Below are 20,834 nucleotides of genomic sequence, written 5' to 3'. Positions count from 1 at the left end.
ACCCTGACCCTGACCTGAACCCTGACCCTGACCCTGACCTTAACCCTGACCCTGACCTGAACCCTGACCCTGACCTGAACCCTGACCCTGACCCTGACCTGGACCCTGACCCTGACCTGAACCCTGACCCTGACCCTGACCTTAACCCTGACCCTGACCTGAACCCTGACCCGCCTCCTGATCTCTTTGGAAAGTCCTCACAAAAAACATTAAAACAATGAACAGTAAAACAGACAGAGCTGCACCTGTCAGACACCAGGACACACAACATGAACACTACAAGCAGGATGTGTGTGTTCTGCCACACACACACACACACACACACACACACACACACACACACACACACACACACACACACACACACACACACAGAAATAAACAGCCAGGGTTCAGTTTGGAGGTAGTTTGATGCATCAGTGAGGAAGAGGAGGCCACGTCACGTCATCAGATCAGAGACGAAGCCTCTGATCTGTTTGCTGATCAATAATAATAATAATAATAATAATAATGATAATAAAATGCTCTTTATGGTTCTGTTTATCTTAAAAAGAGATGTTGAGTTGACTCGGTCCCGTGGCGCGGAGCCCCGCCCACACCGCACGACCCACCTGTGGCCTCCAAACCTCAGGTTTCATCACAGCACCTTACCTGCCAGCCGCTGGGCAGCTCTCTGATTGGCTGTTGGACCCTTCTCTGCCTCTGATTGGCTAAGGCCAAACCCTTTGAGAGACTGGCTCTGGGCATAGCCAATCAGAGGCAGAGTAGGGGCGGGTCTTCCTGCGACACGCACGTCCAGTATGCCAATCAAGTCTGTCCTAGATCTGCTCATATATGTTTCCTAGTACAGCGACGGATTTTTAGTTTTATTTTTTTAGGTTGTCGTTTTATTTTATCAGTTCAGGTTCGGGTTAATGTTCAGGTTACGCATAAATTACGCTTAAGGTTAAGCTGATCATTTGCGAGATTAAGGAACTGCTGCAGAGAATGAATGTGAGTCAACTGGACATTCCGTCGCTGTACTAGGAAACGCAAACTCGCCCCCCGGACGCGGTCACTTCCTCTGGAGGGAACGCAGACCGGAAGAGGGTGTGGCGAAGCGGAAGTCGGCTCACATCAGGAAGAAGTGGCAGCAGCAGCAGCGAACCGTGAGTTTGGTGTGAAAGTCACTTTAGTGTTTGTGGAAAACTCGGAAAAGTTTTGCTGTAAACGGAAGCGGAGAGAAACCCCCTGCCCCCCCCCGCGGCAGGGCCGGGCTGCCCCCCCCCGCCGGGGAGCAGCGAGCCAGCAGCTCCGCGGGTTAGCCTGTTAGCCTGTTAGCATCAGTTAGCTTCAGTTAGCCTCTGTTAGCCCGAGTTAGCCTCTGTTAGCCTGTTAGCCTGTTAGCTGCCTGCTAGCAGCCTGACGGGCTCACCTGAGCAGCGGCAGGTGGCGGACAGGTGTGGCTCTGTTTGGGGTTTCAGTGAAACCGAGCCGCGGTCAGAGCGCCGGAAGCGGCTGCGGCTGTCAGCCCGGGGAGTGTGTGTGTGTGTGTGAGTGTGTGTGTGTGTGTGTGTGTGTGTGTGTGTGTGTGTGGGTTAACACCTGTGGTTTAGCTTCCTGTGTATCTGCAGTGCTGAGGTTTAGCGCGCGCGCGCGTGCGTGTGGCAGAAGCTCTGTCAGGCCGCGCGCTCAGACTCAGCACGTCATGTTCCTGTGTCTGGGTAAGGTGTGTGTGTGTGTATGTGTGTGTGTGTGTGTGTGTGTGTGTGGGGTGGACACAACAGCCAAAACGCTCACCTGGACCCCTACCCACACCTGTACCTGTACCCAGTGTTTCCCCCAGGACTCTGGCGTTGGCGAGGGGGGGGGGGTGTGTGTGTGCCCGTGTCCGTCTGACCTGGCTGGGACCTCATCCAGGTGGTGATGAGGGGACGTGAGCGGCCTGTCGGGGGGTGGGGGGGTTCAGCCAGGGCGGCGCTCTGCTCGGAGCTTGTACCTGCTGCTGGGAACGCGGGGCGTGCGTCTCACCTGGCCCGGGACCGGAGGACAAACACACTCGTCTTGGCCTCAGGCTGTCGTCCCGAGCGTTTAAGAGACGCTGATATTTCCAGCTGTTTTTCAGGCGGCTGGATTGACGTGACAGGAGTGATTTATTTCACCTGTGGGGTACAGGTGTGACTCTCTGCCTGCAGGTGGGTGGGCGCGGGTACAGAAACGTGACGCCTCTGTAACATTTAAAAATTAATTAAATTAAATGAATTTAGTGTGACTTTCAGGCGAGGCGGGAGGCTCCGTTGGCGAGGCGCGGCGCCCGCCAAAAGAATGACAGGGCAAGCCGGCGTACCTGTACCTGTCTGTTGCTCGGGCCAGGTGCGCCTCTCTGTAGAGGCCCGGTCAGTGTAGCGGCACAACATTCAGAATCCAGAACAGTCCTGATGACCCCAGCAGGTACTGGATCACCTGAGGGCAGCTTTCAGTGACGCGTGTGTGTGTGTGTGTGTGTGTGTGTGTGTGTGTGTGTGTGTGTGTGTGTGTGTGTGTGTGTCCCAGAGCAGCGTCATGGCCGGAGTCAACAGCATCGAGGCGGTGAAGAGGAAGATCAAAGTCCTGCAGCAGCAGGCCGACGAGGCCGAGGAGAGAGCTGAAGTCCTGCAGAGACAGGTGGAGGAGGAGAAGAGGAGCAGGGAGCAGGTACACACACACACACACGCACACACACGCACACACACACACACACACACACACTGACCAGGTAAACTGAACATGTGTTACCTTTCTCTTCTTACTCAGCAGCCCCACTGGACAGTATAAACTTAAAGAGCCTCTGTGTCGCCCCCCTGTGGCCAAAATACAGACTGAAGTTCAACAGTTTGGCTTTTGATTGTAAATATTAACGTTTTGATAATTGTCGATAATTTTGTCCGAATTTATTTTTTTCCAAATGGCGTGTGGGTCCAGAGCCCAGCTGTGGGTTCCCTCAGTGACATGTTCCTGTTATTGAACTCAGCTGAATGAGGTTCTGCTGGAGAACCGTGGAACCTCCACATCCCTGGACGTCTCCTCTCCTCTGATCTGAAGTTTTAAAAATGAAAAAGTCTTAGAAATGTTGTTCTGTCTGGTTCTTTGATGGTTCTGTCAGGTTGAGTCGTGTGTCGGTACCTAAAAGGGGGGGGGGGGGGGGGGGGATTTGGATCACTGGGATCACTGGGATCACTGGGATCCTGTAAGAGGTTCTCATCCAAGATGGGAAGATACAGGATTTTACTGAGGATTTCAATAAAATACACTCATATTCTTAGGTTAGTTTATTGTACATACTAACCCTTATTGTCTTTAGTGTATATATTTAGTGTATTTAGTCTCTATTGTATATACTTTTTAATTTTAATTTTAATTTTATTTTATGTTTTTTATTGATGATGCTGCTGTAACGTGGGAATGTCCCAGTTTGGGATCAATAAAGTAAACCTATCTATCTATCTATCTATCTGTCTATCTATCTATCTATCTATCTATCTATCTATCTATCTATCTATCTGTCATGAAAAGCTGACGGTGCTGAATTCAGGATGATTGTGAAAATCGTCTTGAGTGATGTGAAAAAGCCGTTCAGCTCACGCACGTGCGCTTCGACTCGACTCCCTGACTTTATAAACGCAGTACACACACCTGTTTCTTTACCACATGTGAGTGATCAGTGTGTTTTAGTGCCATTTTAATCGTGTTATTGATTAACGGGATAATATCGTGAATTAAATTTTCATGTTGTCCTGTGCCGAGTACTGGCTCCTCCCCTCACCTGGTGAGCCTACAGGTACCTGACCGAGCTCGAGCCGTGCTCTTAGATCATAGGGAGCTTCACGGACGCTCCAGCGGCTCCTTCGTCCGTTCACCTGCTTTGGTCATCAGAAAACACCTGCTGCTCTCCTGCAGGCGGAGGCGGAGGTGACGTCGCTGAACAGCCGCATGCAGCTGCTGGAGGACGAGCTGGACCGAGCCAAGGAGAGGCTGGCTGCTGCTCTGCTCAAACTGGAGGAGGCTGAGAAGACTGCTGACGAGAGCGAGAGGTAACCAGCACCTACCTGTCCACACCTGAGAGCCCACACACACCGGAGGCTGAGCTCATCCCTCTGTGTGTGTGTGTGTGTGTGTGTGTGTGTGTGTGTGTGTGTGTGTGTGTGTGTGTGTGTGTGTGTGTGTGTGTGTGTGTGTGTGTGTGTGTCTCAGAGGGATGAAGGTGATCGAGAACAGAGCTCTGAAGGATGAGGAGAAGATGGAGCTGCAGGAGCTCCAGCTGAAGGAGGCCAAACAGATCGCTGAGGAGGCCGACCGCAAGTACGAGGAGGTGAGTCAGGTGGTGGGCAGGTGAGTCAGGTGGTGGGCAGGTGAGTCAGGTGGTGGGCAGGTGAGTCAGGTGATGGGCAGGTGAGTCAGGTGATCAGCCGGTTGGATCTGTAGTCATTATCTTCAGTTTCATCTTCACCTTGATATCAGTGAGGTGTGCAGCAGCGCCACCTGTGGGCTGCCGTGTTCTGCTGTGATCTGAGAACCAAATGAGAAAAGGAACAAAGAGCAAACCACCTGTGAGGAGCGATACTGAACACAGACCCGGTTGCTTTGACTTACATTGTGGTGTGTTCAGGCTCTACGCAGTAAAAACCAGTACTGGGCAAAGATAAGTCATGTTGTCATGATGTGTTCAGATGTAGTCCTGCAAAATTTTATTTTTGGTGCAAAATAGAAAAGACGAATAGATGAATAGGCCAATCATCTAACAATGTACCTCCTGTGTGTGCGTGTGTGTGTGTGTGTGTGTGTGTGTGTGTGTGTGTGTGTGTGTGTGTTGATTAACAGGTGGCTCGTAAGCTGCTGATGATTGAAGGACAAATGGAGCGAACCGAGGACAGAGCTGAACAGGCTGAGAGGTGTCTCTCTCTTTCTCTTACACACACACACACACACACACACACACACAGCAGTAGAGCTGCATCCAGCATGTCCGTAACACTCCAAGAGCATGAAACCTGCTACTGAGGCAGACAGGCAGACAGGCAGGCAGGCAGACAGGCAGGCAGGCAGACAGACAGACAGACAGACAGACAGACAGACAGGCAGGCAGACAGACAGGCAGGCAGGCAGACAGACAGACAGACAGACAGACAGACAGACAGACAGACAAGCAGACAGACAGGCAGACAGTCTTGTGGGTCCACCCTCAGTCGAGTCATTGGTGTTTGGGTTTTAGCCGTCGGTAAGAGCAGCAGCTGTGCGTCTCAGTTTGTGTGACAGAGCGACCTGTGCAGGTCGGGTTGTGCGATTCATCGTAACAAAAAGTGTTTTTGGTTCCTGCGTGTTCTGACTGAACGTTCTCTCGGCCCGTTCCCCTGTGCATGCAGGTCACGCTGCGTTCTCATGTTCTCAGCTTTGGAACGATCCCAGGCGCAAAACATTCATGCACACTCAGCGTTCGCTCATTTCTCTCCTCCTCTGTCGGTACCCGTTGCTATAGCAACCCGACACGCCTCTCGCAGGACGGTCGGAAACTTTGCCGTCACCGTCAGAAGAGTCGGAGCCAGAAAGTTTTCAAGCCAAAGAGAAAACAAGAGTCCGGCGACAAGGCCGAGAGTGACATCGAGCTCAAACTGAAAACTGCAGCTTCTCAGCCGATGACGATGCGCGAGTCACAGCTTTGCCTCAAACGCCACTCGAATGACAGCGACATGAATGACAGCGACATGAGCATCACTCGAATGACAGCGACATGAATGACAGCGACATGAACGTCACTCGAATGACAGCGACGTGAATGACAGCGACGTGAATGACAGCGACGTGAGCATCACTCAAATGACAGCGACGTGAATGACAGCGACGTGAATGACAGCGACGTGAATGACAGCGACATGAATGACAGCGACATGAGCATCACTCAAATGACAGCGACGTGAATGACAGCGACGTGAGCGAGCCGTGACGAGCACACACACCTTACCTGGTGCGTTGCCTCAGGCACCAAACGGGAGGCAGAGGGCCTTCAGGTGTGTTGTTGTTGTTGTTGTTGTTGTTGGGTTGGTTGAGTGTTTATTATGTGACGTCCCGTCTCGACAGCAAGTGTCTGTTTTTTACTCCAACGTCTCGGAATGCAACAAATATTTCTGCTGAAAAGTCATAAATGTGTCAGAACTGTTTTCTCAGAGTTGTGCAGCCCCGGCAGGTGTTTGGGTTAGTGATGTCATATCCTGCTGCGGTCTGATTGGCTGGTTTCTTGAAGGTCATTCCATTAATTTGTTGAAAGAGTGACTGCAGATCGGTTTCCTGTAGGCTCCGCCCTTCATGGCTCGGTGGCGTGGAGGCCTGAGAGGCTGCAGGTGTTACCTGCACCAGGTGAGCTCCTCCTCTCTGCCTGAAGGTCAGCTGACCAGTGATCTCACCTGGTGCAGGTAATGCCTGCGGTGTCTCGGCCTGCCTGAGCTTTACGTGGTCGCGGTTGGGTTTCCTTCTTGTGCCCTGAGGGGCGGAGCTTACAGACAGGTATATCACATATTCTACATAATACAATATTAATGACATCATCGATGACATCACACTGCTTCACTGACCTCATGTGAATTTCAAATTGTTTGTTTCCCTGTCTGTTTCCATGGAAACATGTCATCTGTCTGTCTGTCTGTCTGTCTCCCCGTCCGTTTCCATGGAAACGCGGCGTCTGTCTCTCAGTAAGGTCCGCAGGTTGGAGGAGGAGCTGAGGAGTTTCGACCAAACACTGAAGAGCTTGCAGGCGTCTGAGGACAAGGTACTGGTCACGTGACCTCACAGGGCGACCTCTGACCTCAGCTCCTCTCCTCCTCCTCCTCCTCCTCCTCGCCTTATCTGCATGACATTAACCTTCTGTGTGCACGCACACACACACACACACACACACACACACACACACACACACACACTCTCTCTCTCTCCAACATTTGACAGCAGATCTGATGAGGTTAAAGCTCAATTCTTGTCTCCTTTCCCGTCTGTCTCCTCTTCTCCTTGTCTCCTCTCCTTGTCTCCTTGTCTCCTCTCCTTGTCTCCTTTCCTTCCATATGAACTGTAAATGGCAGTAAATGTGGACAGTTGGAGGACGAGCTGAAAAATGTCTCTAGTTTTTTAAAATCACTGGAGGCCCATGCTGAGAAGGTAGGAGAGGGAGGAGGGGGGAGTGGGCGGGGCTACACTGACTTTCAGGTGATGTCTGTAGGACGAACATGAAACTGTCCCGCTTCAGTCATCAAAACAAACAAACAAACAAACAAACTGATTAATGATTCAGCTTCTCTGAAAAGAAGTCAAAGTCAACTACGAGCTCCAGAGCGCAGCCAATCACAGAGCAGCATCACATCACCTTTAACCTAGAGGAGCAAGGTGTGTGTGTGTGTGTGTGTGTGTGTGTGTGTGACAGTGTGTGTGTGTGTGTGTGTGTGAGACAGTGTGTGTGTGTGTGTGTGTGTGTGAGAGACTGTGTGTGTGCGTGTGTGCGTGTGTGTGAGAGACTGTGCGTGTGTGTGAGAGACTGTGTGTGTGTGTGTGACTGTGTGTGTGTGCGTGCGTGCGTGTGTGTGAGAGACTGTGCGTGTGTGTGTGTGTTAGTTTTTATTTTTCTCAAAGAGTGTCATGCACCATTAATGGTGCCCAGCCCTATGGGCTTACAAGACACTGCAAACAAGAAAGAAAAACAAGATGGCAAAACAAAACAAGTTACATTAAATGTAAAGGCACACTACCTCACAACATAAAGAGTAGACTTGCGTAACTGAAATGCGCCTGACAGATACTTAGCGAGTGGGAACACTTCTTTTGTAAAGAAATAAGACAACAGAGATTCATCGGAGAGTAGATCACAGCCAGAAACCTTACAAAAGAGATTGATTCTAAGGGCATGATACAATGGACAATAAAACAGAAAATGCATTTCATTTTCAACTTCATTTAGGTCACATAAGCAACATTTTCTCTCCTCTTCTGGGGTAGAGTGGAAGCGACCTGTTTCCAGGGCCAAGGGCAAAATGCCGGAACTGGGCACAGACAGACCGCTGGTTTCTGGTCAGGTTAAGGGTGACATAGGGTTCAGACTGGTAGCTGGTTTTAATCTGACAATAAGTTCTTAGCTTTGGTTTTCTCCATATTTCTTCAGCCCATTTCTGTTTATAGTTATCAAACAATATGGATTTAATTTGCCTAATGCTACACTTCAATTTGTTTCTAAATATGTGTTGTAAGCCAGCTTCATAAAAAACACTTTCCAGCTCCTTGGTCCAGGATCTACCTGTAGAGAGATCCCATAGGAAAATCTGTTTCGTGAGTCTACACTCAGGCATGGCAATTAGTCTGTTCCATAGCCTCACCATGTCAGCCTTATGCCGCACTTCAGGTGGCTCCCACCCCATGTCTCCCCTCACAGCAAGCTTAGGGGCCAGTTTATGCACTCCTAGGAAACAGCGCATTGCTCTGTCCTGTGTCACATCCCTTTTGACATGTTTACTGTACCCCCAGACTCCAGCAGCATAATCAGAGACGGGGCAGACACAGGAATTAAAGAGCTGCGTGTAGGCTTTGAAACCAAGATCCCGACAGAATTTGATTTTGTTAAGGACAGCTTCTAGGGCCCTCCCCGCGGAATCTGGCAAGATTTTAGTCCCTTCTTCAAAGGTTAGGTGTTGATCTAATGTGAGTCCTAAATATTTATAACTATCAATGTAGACTAATGGGGTAGAGCCAGATTGAAAAATGAATTTGGACTGTGGCTCTCTTTTACTCCTAAAATGGATAATCTTTGATTTATCATTGTTAATCTTCATTCTCCATTTGTTGCACCAACAATAAACAATATTCAAAAGAGTTTGGAGATCTTTCTCAGATTCCGCGAGGATGACCAAATCGTCTGCATAGCAGAGGGTGCTGACCACCATATCCCCCAATCTGATCCCAACATCAGCTTGCTTAATTTCCAAAATTAAATCATTTATGAACATAGCAAACAGTGTCGGGGACAAAGTGTTGCCCAGGCATTGACCTGGACACACGCCATTGGACCGTTCATTAAGGATACTGGAATAAAGTTTGTAAACACAACTGAGTTTACTTATCCCTCTATAATTCATGGGAACTCTCGGGTCGTTGTTAGGGGATTTAGGGATGGGTTTGATTATTGAGCTAAGCCAGACCCTGGGGACCAGGTTAGAATTAAAACAGAAACATAAGCTTATACAGGACTGGGTATAAATGAGGTGCTTTTATTATTTCATTGGTCAGTTCATCACCCCCTGCAGCCTTTCTCAGTTTGAGCTTGCTAATTGCACAGCTAACCTCTTCTTCTGTACTACTGGCATTTAGAAATTGGTTTTCATCCATCCATCCATCTTCTGCCGCTTATCTGGGGCCGGGTCGCGGGGGCAGCAGTCTAAGCAGAGATGCCCAGACTTCCCTCTCCCCAGACACTTCCGCCAGCTCCTCAGGAGGAACCCCAAGGCGTTCCCAGGCCAGCCGAGAGACATAGTCCCTCCAGCGGGTCCTGGATCTTCCCCGGGGCCTCCTCCCGGTGGGGCATGCCCGGAACACCTCCCCAGGGAGGCGTCCAGGAGTCATCCGAAACAGATGCCCGAGCCACCTCAACTGGCTCCTCTCGATGCGGAGGAGCAGCGGCTCTACTCCGAGCTCCTCCCGAGTGACCGAGCTCCTCACCCTATCTCTAAGGGAGCGCCCGGCCACCCTACGAAGGAAACTCATTTCAGCCGCTTGTATCCGCGATCTTGTCCTTTAGGTCATTACCCAAAGCTCATGACCATAGGTGAGGGTAGGAACGTAGATTGACTGGTAAATCGAGAGCTTCGCCTTTCGGCTCAGCTCCTTCTTCACCACGACGCACCGGTACACCGACCGCATCACTGCGGAGGCTGCACCGATCCGCCTGTCAATCTCACGCTCCATCCTTCCCTCACTCGTGAACAAGACCCCGAGATACTTGAACTCCTCCACTTGAGGCAGGACTTCTCCACCAACCTGGAGAGGGCATGCCATCTTTTTCCGGTCGAGAACCATGGCCTCGGACTTGGAGGTGCTGATTCTCATCCCTGCCGCTTCACACTCGGCTGCAAACCGCCCCAGTGCCTGCTGAAGGTCCTGCATCGATGGGGCCAACAGGACAGCATCATCCGCAAAAAGCAGCGATGAAATCCTGTGGCTCCCAAACAGGACTCCCTCCGGCCCCCGGCTGCTCCTAGAACCGGTGATGAAGGGCAGCCCTGCCGGAGTCCAACATGCACCGGGAACAGGTCTGACTTATTGCCGGCAATGCGAACCAAGCTCCTGCTCCGGTCGTACAGGGACCGAAAAGCCCTTAGCAAAGGGCCCCGGACCCCATACTCCCGGAGCACCCCCCACAGGGCACCACGAGGGACATGGTCGAATGCCTTCTCCAGATCCACAAAACACATGTGGACTGGTTGGGCAAACTCCCACGAACCCTCAAGCACTCTCCAGAGGGTATAGAGCTGGTCCAGTGTTCCGCGGCCGGGACGAAAACCGCATTGGTCCTCCTGAATCCAAGGTTCGACTATCGGCCGAATCCTCCTCTCCAGCACCCTGGCGTAGACCTTCCCGGGTAGGCTGAGAAGTGTGATCCCCCTGTAGTTAGAACACACCCTCCGGTCCCCCTTCTTATAAAGAGGGACCACCACCCCGGTCTGAGGAGCTTACAAACCACCTCAGTGACCTCAGCTTGGGTGATGGACGAGTCCACCTCTGGGTCCTCAGCCTCTGCTTCCTCAGCGGAAGACGTGACGACGGGATTGAGGAGGCCCTCGAAGTATTCCTTCCACCGCCCGACAATATCCCCAGTCGACGTCAGCAGCTCCCCACCTGCACTGTAAACAGTGTCGGCAGAGTACTGCTTCCCCCTCCTGAGGCGCCGGACGGTTTGCCAGAATTTCTTCGAGGCCGACCGATAATCCTCCTCCATGGCCTCCCCGAACTCCTCCCAGCTCCGAGTTTTTGCCTCCGCCACTGCCCGAGCTGTGGCACGCCTGGCCTGCTGGTACCCGTCAGCTGCCTCAGGAGTCCCACAGGCCAACATGGACCGGTAGGACTCCTTCTTCAGCTTGACGGCATCCCTTACTTCCGGTGTCCACCACCGGGTTCTGGGATTGCCGCCACGACAAGCACCAGAGACCTTGCGGCCACAGCTCCGAGCAGCTGCATCAACAATGGAGGACGAGAACATGGTCCATTCGGACTCAATGTCCCCAGCCTCCCTCGGGAGCTGAGAGAAGCTCTCCCGGAGGTGGGAGTTGAAAACCTCCCTAACAGGGGGTTCAGCCAGGCGTTCCCAACAGACCCTCACAGTACGTTTGGGGCTGCCAGGTCTGTCAAGCTTCCCCCTCCGCCAGCGGATCCAACTCACCACCAGGTGGTGATCAGTTGACAGCTCAGCCCCTCTCTTCACCCGAGTGTCCAAGACATACGGCCGGAGATCAGATGAAACGACAACAAAGTCGATCATCGACCTCCGGCCTAGGGTGTCCTGGTGCCACATGCACTTATGGACACCCCTATGCTCCAACATGGTGTTTGTTATGGACAAACTGTGACTAGCACAGAAGTCCAATAACAGAACACCACTTGGGTTCAGATCGGGGAGGCCGTTCCTCCCAATCACCCCACTCCAGGTATCACTGTCGTCGTCCACGTGAGCGTTGAAGTCCCCCAGTAGAACAATGGAGTCCCCAGTCGGAGCACTATCCAGTACCCCACCCAGGGACTCCAAGAAGGCCGGGTACTCTGCACTGCTATTCAGCCCATAGGCACAGACAACAGTGAGAGTCCTCCCTCCAACCCGAAGGCGCAGAGAGGCGACCCTCTCGTTCACTGGGGTGAACCCCAACACATGGCGGCTAAGCTGGGGGGCTATAAGCAAGCCCACACCTGCCCGCCGCCTCTCACCGAGGGCGACTCCAGCGTAGTGGAGGGTCCAGCCCCTCTCGAGGAGCTGGGTTCCAGAGCCCAAGCTGTGCGTGGAGGTGAGCCCGACTATTTCTAGCCGGTACCTCTCGACCTCCCGCACAAGCTGAGGCTCCTTCACCCCCAGCGAGGTGACATTCCATGTCCCCATCGCCAGCCGTTGCATCCGGGGATTGGGTTGCCGAGGCCCTCACCTTCGGCTGCCGCCCAATCCACAAAGCACCGACCCCTTACGGCTTCCCTTGTGGGTGGTGAGCCCGCAGAGGGTTGGACCCACGTCGTCGGTTTGGGCTGGGCCCGGCCGGGCCCCATGGGCAAAGGCCCGGCCACCAGGCGCTCGCTCATGAGCCCCAACCCCAGGCCTGGCTCCAGGGTGGGGCCCCGGCTCAGCCGTAGCGGGCGATGTCACGGATCTTGATCTTCTTGATCTTCTCATAAGGGGTTTTCGAACTGCGCTTAGTCTGGCTCATCACCTAGGACCTGTTTGCCATGGGAGACCCTACCAGGGGCGAAATGCCCCCGGCAACATAGCTCCTAAGATCATGTGGAAATTGGTTTTCATAACCAGACAAATCCATACAGACCTCCAAATAATTTTTCTGGCTTATAATCATTTCAAGAAAGTAATCGTTCCACTCATTAGAACATAAATTTCCAGAGAATAAGGAACCAAAATTAGCTTCCCATCTGTTCAAGATTAGCTCGGTATCAAATATGGAGATATCATCAGACGGCACTTCCATTGGGATGGCTTTAACTCTCTTAGGGCCCAAGTTATTTATTAGTTTCCAAAATATTTGAGGGTTATTGGTTTGGGAGTCCTCTATTTTTAGAGCTTCCCCCCTTTCGTATTCCCTCTTACAGGAGCGTAACTTTTTATCAAAATTATATTGTGTGACCTTAAATTCGTTTCGTAATAACCGTTTTTCATTAACATCCTTTCGGTCACATTTTAGAAACCTTTTCTCGGCACTTCTTATTCATTTCCATAGTGCTTTAAGCTCATAATTCCAGTAGGATCTAGACTTTTTGCGAAAGCCACCTTTCCCACAGGAATCGGGCTTGCCATGGACCTCAATATTCTTATAAATAAGATTACAAAATTCCTTGTACCAGTTATCTATATCTCTCTGGAATTGGATTTGAGACAGGCCATTGATTAGTTCGCTGTGTGAGAGACAGTGTGTGTGTTTGTGTGTGAGAGAGAGAGTGTGTGTGTGTGTGTGTGTGTGTGTGAGTGTGAGAGAGAGAGAGTGTATGTGTGTGTGTGTGTGTGTGTGTGTGTGTGAGAGAGTGCAGTCTGGTCCCTGATTGGCTGTCTCTCTCTCTGTAGTATTCTCAGAAGGAAGACCAGTACGACGAGGAGATCAAAAACCTGACCGACAAACTAAAGGAGGTGAGACTGAAACGTTCCTGCAGGTTCCTGTGGGGTTCCTGCAGGTTCCTGTAGGGTTCCTGCAGATTCCTACAGGTTCCTGTGGGGTTCCTGCAGGTTCCTGCAGAGTTCCCCACAGAGTTGGCTGAGTTAGATAGATGTCGGGCAGCCTGTTAGCTGTTAGTTATTTGGCGTTTTGCTAGTTAGCCCATCGGCTGGTTAATCAGGAAGCTTGTTAGCTTGTTAGCTAGCAGCTAGTCAGCAGCGTAGCTCCAGCTGCACTTTGAGGAAAAAATCTGGTGTTTCAAGGTTTTAGGTGCATTAACCCTGCGTTCCAAATCGCATACTTATACTTTTTACTTTTAGTATGTACTGCAGCTGCCCTTACAAAGTATGTAGTTTAGTATGTATTGGGACATACTAATTCTTTTTTTCTCTACTAAATAGTATAGTAGTATGAGTATTGGAACGCAGGGTTAGTTTCAGATAGAAGTTCCTGTTTCTGTTTTATTACTGCTGACTGACTTCCTGTCTGCACCTGCTGACTTCCTGTCCTCCAGGCCGAGACCAGAGCTGAGTTTGCGGAGCGCACGGTGGCCAAACTGGAGAAGAACATTGACGACTTGGAGGGTAGGTCTCTAACCCTAACCCTAAAGTGGAACCAAAGTGGAACCAAAGTGGATCAGTGATCCAGCTTCTGAGATCAGATGCTGGATCACTGATCCACTTTGATCCAGGGGGAAACAGGCTGTCATCATTATTTGTTTTCTGTGTTTACAACATCTATTGCCCGTCTGTCCGTCCTGGGGAGGGATCCCTCCTCTGTTGCTCCCCTGAGGTTTCTTCCTATTTTTCTCCCTGTTAAAGGGGTTTTTTAGGGAGTTGTTCCTCATCTGATGTGAGGGTCTAAGGACAGAGGATGTTGTATTTTTCTGTAAAGCCCTTTGGGACAAATTTGTATTTTGTGATTCTGGGCTATATAAATAAATAAAATTGAAAATTGAATTGAATCATCATCAGTGCTCTCATGGTCTGACTGGAACATCATCTCCGCTGTGTTTCCTGAAGCAGCTGCTGCGCCCCCTGCTGGCTGACATCAGCAGGAGGCCGTCTGCTGTTCAGGAAGTAGTCCTGGCCTCTGATTGGCCGGCAGCAGAGGTCAGGGGTCGCCTCAGTACGCCGTGTCATGTGACGATATATGTCGCCCGACAGTAGAAAATCGTTTATTTCATTGTGTCTCAAATCAGCAGGCGGTTTATTTGGTTTCTGAGGTTCCTGTGCTCAGCAGCAGAACCTCACCGCAGAACGTCTCAACAGTTTGGTTATCAGGCCCTCCGCCTCCCTGTAACCATGGCAACAGCAGCCGTGACCGACTGTTGTTTTGTTTCCAGATGCTCTGACCTCGGCCAGGAACGCCAACGCCGAGCTGCAGGCCACGCTGACCCAGACCATGGAGGAGCTGAACTCCTGCTGAGCCTCCTGGAATTCCTGCTCCTCCTCCTGACCTCCTGGAACTCCTGGAACTCCTGCTCTTCCTCCTGACCTCCAGGATCTCCTGGAACTCCTGCTCTTCCTCCTGACCTCCAGGATCTCCTGCTCCTCCTCCTGACCTCCAGGATCTCCTGGAACTCCTGCTCTTCCTCCTGACCTCCAGGATCTCCTGCTCCTCCTCCTGACTTCCTGGATCTCCTGCTCCTCCTGTCCTTCAGGATCTCCTGCTCCTCCTCCTCCTCCCGCTGCTCCTTCACTCTGAAAGTTTCCTATTTTCTCACATTCCTGCTGTGAACTTCCAATTTTTACTTTGAATTTTGCTTCAACTTCCTGCCGACTGTCCTCCTCCTCCCTGCCGGTGCCATCGCCTCCTCTTCCTCCTCCTCCTGCTCCTCTTCTTCCTGCTCCTCCTCTTCCTCAGTGTTGATGAAGGCCAGACAAGGGGCTGATGGGATGTGTTCTATAAGGGAGAAGTTTAACTGCATGACTTAACGAGCTGTTCCCTCGTTAAAGCTTGTTGACTAACAACTAATTAGCAGCTGAGAGTCTAACGGTTTGTCTGATGGGATGATGACGTCATTATGACATCATTTGATTGACAGGTGTTGTATGGATGCTTTCCTACATATTAGAGTTTGACGATTGCCCAATTATAGCCAAGTTCCTTTGTTTGCCAATGTTTGTTCCTTTGTGGGCGGGGTGTCTGGGGGGGGCGGGGTTATCAGCCAATCACAGCACATTCCACTGCCATGGTGAGACCACGGTCCAATGAGAGGCCAGAGGCAGAAGGGAGACACGCCTCCTGTCAGTGCAAATGATTTAAAGTTTATTTTTCTTGCCAATAAATTGAGTTTTGACCTTTTTACAGTGAAATCAAGTGAAAATATAAAGCATGAGGATGTTTTTACCTGGAAGCTTCCAGCCAGTGTTGTCAGCAGTTTGTTATGTCACGTCTCATTGTAATAATCATGACACAAATTGACACAGGATTTTATAAAATAAAGGACCAAAAGTATATCTGCACTCCAGAGGACTGTCTTTTTTATTTCTGTTTCCATCCAAACTTTTTTTCACATTTAAAGTGAAAAATTAGCAAAACAAAATAATTGCTACAGGTTTTTATTAACTGTGTTATGTGAATTTTCCTGAAGAGGACGCTGTAATCAATCGCTGTCAGTCCATCATGATATCAGATCTGAGGTCAGTCAGTCACCAGGTCCTGTGGCTGAGAAACCAAATCCTTCATTTCTGGCAGAAAGGTGCTGAGCAAAAAAATTATGAGAACATTAGCAAAATCAAAACTGACATAAAAACAGGAGGACGGACAGCAGCCAATCAGCAGTCACGTTAGAATCTGCATCATGGGCTCGAGATGCAAACCGCACTCTAGAGCAGGAACGAACCCGAACCCAAACCCAAACCCAAACCCGAACCCTCTCTTATTGGCTTCACGGGTCAGAACTCAGTCACTATGTTACTGTAAACATTTACTGTGCAGGTCATGTGGAGACGCATATTTCAGATGTTCTCGACCCCCCAGGCTGTCCCTGCAGCTGCAGCCTCGAGTGATCACTAGATCATGGTGATCACTGGATCACAGGATCACGGTGAACACTGGATCACTGGATCACGGTGAACACTGGATCACGGTGATCACAGGATCACTGGATCACGGTGAACACTGGATCACGGTGATCACGGTGATCATAGGATCACGGTGAACACTGGATCACGGTGATCACAGGATCACTGGATCACGGTGAACACTGGATCACAGGGATCCTTATGTGACATGACATGCAAATTAAAGTTTAATCACATTTTTCATATTGTTTGTAGTTTCTTGCAGGGAAGGAAGTAACAAATTACATTTCCTTTTGTTACTGTAACAAAGTTGTTTTTTGTACCTGTACTTTTTGAGTTTAAAAAAAAAAAAAACTTTGTTTGTTTATTTTGAGGCATTTTACTGTGCTACATTTCAAATTCTTACAGAGTGAGAAAAAAAAGTCCATGAACTTTGTGCCAGGAAACCTTTTGCTGAGCAGCAGTCAGTTTCAGCATGTGGGGAGCCCAGCAGCACCTGTCAGACACCTGTCGGGCTCCTGTTGGGCTCCAGTCAGACACCTGTCGGGCTCCTGTTGGGCTCCTGTCAGACACCTGTCCCCCGGCCGGCCCGCTGTCCCCTGGCCGGCGCTCCTCTCAGTGTCAGCCTGCTCTCCTCCTGCTGTGCTTCAGCCTCTTCTTCTGCACCTGTAGGTGCAACGTTTTGCTACAGGACATGGTTTTATCAGCCACTTTGGTTCTTCCTGGGCCAGGTGGGACATGTTTAGGTTTGATGGGTTGCATGTTAACAGGAAAGGAACTGGAAAATTGATTGACGGTTCCATTAACTTCACTGCTTTTAGCTTCACGGCCCTGTCCCCGACACCGCAGAGACAAGCTCATCTCAGCCAAAACCTTCAGTCTCAGCTCATTTCTGTCTCTTGAGTATACGATCGTTTGCCCATAAGTCTTTTATCTGATTTCATTACGGCAACACTGTTGACTTTTTAAAATCATAACTGAGTTCTGGTTAAATCTGACTGCTCTCCTTTTACTTTTACTTTTTCTGTTGAAAGGGTTTTCCTCTGTGTCTCTGTGCTGCTCTTGGTTTAGTTTTTGCTGGTTTATTATTTTTTTTAAACAACAAATTTTAGGATCACTCCCCCTCCTAGTCAACCAGACAGTTTTTCCCATGAGTGATGGGAAGAATTTCTCAATAATTTCTAGGACAAAATGGTGGAGATTCAGCAGCATTTCAGTGCTGTGAACAGAGAGCCTGACGCTGAGTCAAGCCGACCTCGGACATGAACTCATTTCAGGGAAATCTCTTGCACTTTCCGAAACTCCCGCCCTTCGCGCGGCACCCACTCGCGTGTTCTAGCCATTGTTCTCTGTTCTGTCCACTGGTATTTTTCCTTCCTATGTGAAACAGCCTCTGTCTCCCCTTGTAAAGAAACATGTTTAGACCCTTTTAAATCTCCAAGCTGCCATTTTTATCAAAGATTTTAGAAAAAGTCATATCTGCTCAACTGATTTCTTCTAAGAATCAAAATGAAATCTTTGAAAAGTCCCCAGTGCGGCGCCCGGCGATGTGTCCCGTTAAAGTTAATGGTATTGTTGTTGTTGTTGTTGTTGTTACCCATGAGCCTGTGCCTGAATCGACATGTTAATATGAGCCTGTCTCCACGGTGATGACCTTGGACTGACCTTGGACTGTTTGTTCCTGAGGAAGGAGCGAAAGTAAGTGATTGTTTTGTTGTCATTTGTTTTCTGGAATCCAACCAAATACAAAAATTTATGAATGTGGTGACACATTGGCATGTTTGATTTTAACTTTTTTTTCAATTCTCTTTATTTCATGTTTATTATTTATTTATTGTATTAATGGACTTTATTTTATATCACTTATTTTTTTTAATTCCATTTAAAAATATGTATGCAATGTTTATTTCATGTTTTAATTTGATTGTTAATACACATTACTTTATAATGGTGTGAAATAAAAAATAACATCCTCTTGCCTTGGCCTGGCAAAGCTGAAGAAAAAAAAAAACTGAGTAAATATTAAATAAGTTACTTTTTGCTTTGAGTAAAATAATTCTTCACACCTCTGGTTCCTGAGGAGTTAATGAGGTGCAACGTCACTGATCTGAGGCAAGCACAACACTCTGATCAAAATAACTTTATTGATCTCAGTTTCCAGACTGACGAGACCCTCCGCCCAGCAGCCCCGCCCCCCGTGTGGCCCCGCCCCGCCCCCCATGTGGCCCCGCCCCTCCCCCTCCAGCCCCGTCTTCGTCTCATCAGCGGTTTTCCTCGCCGACGTTCCACTTGAAAAACTGAATGGTGATCATGACCGGTGTGTGTGTGTATGTATGTGTGTGTGTGTATGTATGTGTGTGTGTGTGTGTGTGTGTGTGTGTGTGTTTCCTTCAGCAAAACAAGTTTCAAATGTAAAACAGAAACTTCATCACTAGAGACAGAATTGCCTCCTGGAGTCGGCAGGTGTGTTCCTGCACACCTCGTCCAAGTCAGGACTTAATGCCGATTGGCTAAAACAGGTCACCTGGTCCAGGTGAGCAGAGGATCACAGCTGCCACTCCAAACTGCTGCTTTGCTGATAAAAAACAGGAAGTGAGGTGTGTGTCTAAACACATGCTGCACAGCGCCACCTCCAGGACAAAACTGGCAGCAACACTTCATCTGCAGGAACGTCACAGAACGTCACAGAACGTCACAGAACGTAACAGAACGTCACGGAACGTCACAGAACGTCACAGAACGTCACAGAACGTCACAGAACGTCACAGAACGTCACAGAACTTCACAGAACTTCACAGAACATCACGGAACGTAACAGAACGTCACGGAACGTCACAGAACGTCACAGAACGTCACAGAACTTCACAGAACTTCACAGAACATCACGGAACGTAACAGAACGTCACAGAACGTCACAGAACGTCCCCACAGTCCCTGGATGAAGCTGATATTCAGGCCTGGAGCCGAGCACTGTGTCACTGCGTCATTAGCAGTATTATTATTATTATTATTATTATCGTTGTTGTTGTTGTTAGTGGTCGTATTTCACAGTATTTGGGTCTCAGCCCTATTTAAGAACAATACTAATATTAATATTAATATTCATCTTCTGTTGTCTGCCACCTTCCCAGCTGCACTGATGTGATTATTAATTATTATTAAGGATTCCTGGACAATATTCAAAATAAATGTGTTTGTTTGATGTATGGCATCAATAGAATGTAATATTATTATATTCTACAATAATGATAATAACAATAACAAAAATAAAAGCTGTGCCCTGGCTCTGACTGACAGACAGGTAGGCAGAGAGACAGGTGATGCTCTAGCTCCGCCCCGCCGCCTCCGCCAGCTGCAGGATCGTCTGCAGCTGCTCCTCTAACGAGGGGGCGTCGGCATCATTAGTGATGATCCAATCAAAGTCCACCCCGCTGTCCAATCCGCATTCAGACTCAGCATCGTCAATCCCTGCAGAGACACAGACAGGAGTCAGACAGACAGGTGCCAGGTGGACAGACAGGTAGTCAGACAGACAGACAGACAGACCTGCGGTGAAGCTCCACCCCCTCTGGGTCCTGGTCTGGTCTGAGGTCTGAACCCGGACGCAGCGAGTCTGAGCGGGAAACTGAGACCGGAACCACTGCAGGTCCGACAGCCGCCGCGCGTCACTCACCACCTGATCAATAACACAGCCTGATCAATAACACCGCCTGATCAATAACACAGCCTGATCAATAACACAGGCTGATCAATAACATCACCTAATCAATAAAACAGCCTGATCAATAACATCACCTGATCAATAACACAGCCTGATCAATAACACCGCCTGATCAATAACACAGCCTGATCAATAACATCACCTGATCAATAACATCACCTAATCAATAAAACAGCCTGATCAATAACACAGGCTGATCAATAACATCACCTAATCAATAACACAGGCTGATCAATAACACAGGCTGATCAATAACATCACCTGATCAATAACACAGGCTGATCAATAACATCACCTGATCAATAACACAGGCTGATCAATAACACAGGCTGATCAATAACATAGGCTGATCAATAACATAGGCTGATCAATAACATCACCTGATCAATAACACAGCCTGATCAATAACACAGGCTGATCAATAACATAGGCTGATCAATAACATAGGCTGATCAATAACACAGTACCCAGACGGGCTGGCGGGCTCCTCTGGTTGCTAGGCGACAGAAGAAGCCCGGGTCGTCGTGGCGACGAGTTTCTCCCCAGAGGATCATCTGAGCCCGGAACTTTTCCTTATAGGGACCAGAGCCCAGCAGCTGCTGCAGGTCCAGACCATGCTCCTACACACACACACACACACACACACACACACACACACACACACACACACACACACACACACACACACAC

General features: G+C 49.4%; 2 protein-coding genes across 5 annotated transcripts in view; one reads left to right on the top strand and one right to left on the bottom strand.

Annotated features, from left to right (window-relative positions):
* The first annotated feature begins 1,001 nt into the window (after positions 1-1,001).
* Positions 1,002-15,867, top strand: LOC115373533 (tropomyosin alpha-3 chain-like). 4 transcript variants are annotated; one of them, XM_030071985.1, is made up of 9 exons: positions 1,004-1,148; positions 2,533-2,673; positions 3,916-4,049; positions 4,210-4,327; positions 4,837-4,907; positions 6,700-6,775; positions 13,307-13,369; positions 13,909-13,978; positions 14,740-15,867. In XM_030071985.1, the coding sequence occupies exons 2-9, from the start codon at positions 2,542-2,544 to the stop codon at positions 14,820-14,822; spliced, it is 747 nt and encodes a 248-aa protein (XP_029927845.1). In that variant the 5' UTR covers positions 1,004-1,148; positions 2,533-2,541; the 3' UTR covers positions 14,823-15,867. The 4 variants fall into 4 exon arrangements, with proteins under 4 accessions (XP_029927848.1, XP_029927845.1, XP_029927847.1 ...); XM_030071987.1 differs by having other exon boundaries at positions 1,031-1,148; positions 2,538-2,673; XM_030071986.1 differs by lacking the exon at positions 1,004-1,148 and adding an exon at positions 1,167-1,299.
* A 2,771-nt stretch (positions 15,868-18,638) lies between these two features.
* The window catches only part of pmvk (phosphomevalonate kinase), a 4,297-nt gene continuing 2,101 nt past the window's right edge, over positions 18,639-20,834 (bottom strand). The window contains exons 3-5 of the mRNA XM_030071989.1: positions 20,612-20,764; positions 19,970-20,099; positions 18,639-19,891 (exon numbers count right to left, since the gene is read on the bottom strand). Of these exons, the coding sequence (XP_029927849.1) occupies positions 19,749-19,891; positions 19,970-20,099; positions 20,612-20,764 (426 nt within the window). The 3' untranslated portion in view covers positions 18,639-19,748. The remainder of the gene's footprint in view (positions 19,892-19,969; positions 20,100-20,611; positions 20,765-20,834) is intronic.

This window comes from Myripristis murdjan, chromosome 16 (genome assembly GCF_902150065.1).
Source record: "Myripristis murdjan chromosome 16, fMyrMur1.1, whole genome shotgun sequence".
Taxonomy (NCBI): domain Eukaryota; kingdom Metazoa; phylum Chordata; class Actinopteri; order Holocentriformes; family Holocentridae; genus Myripristis; species Myripristis murdjan.
Note: the sequence above shows the minus strand (reverse complement) of the source record. Positions and strands in the feature narration are given on the sequence as shown.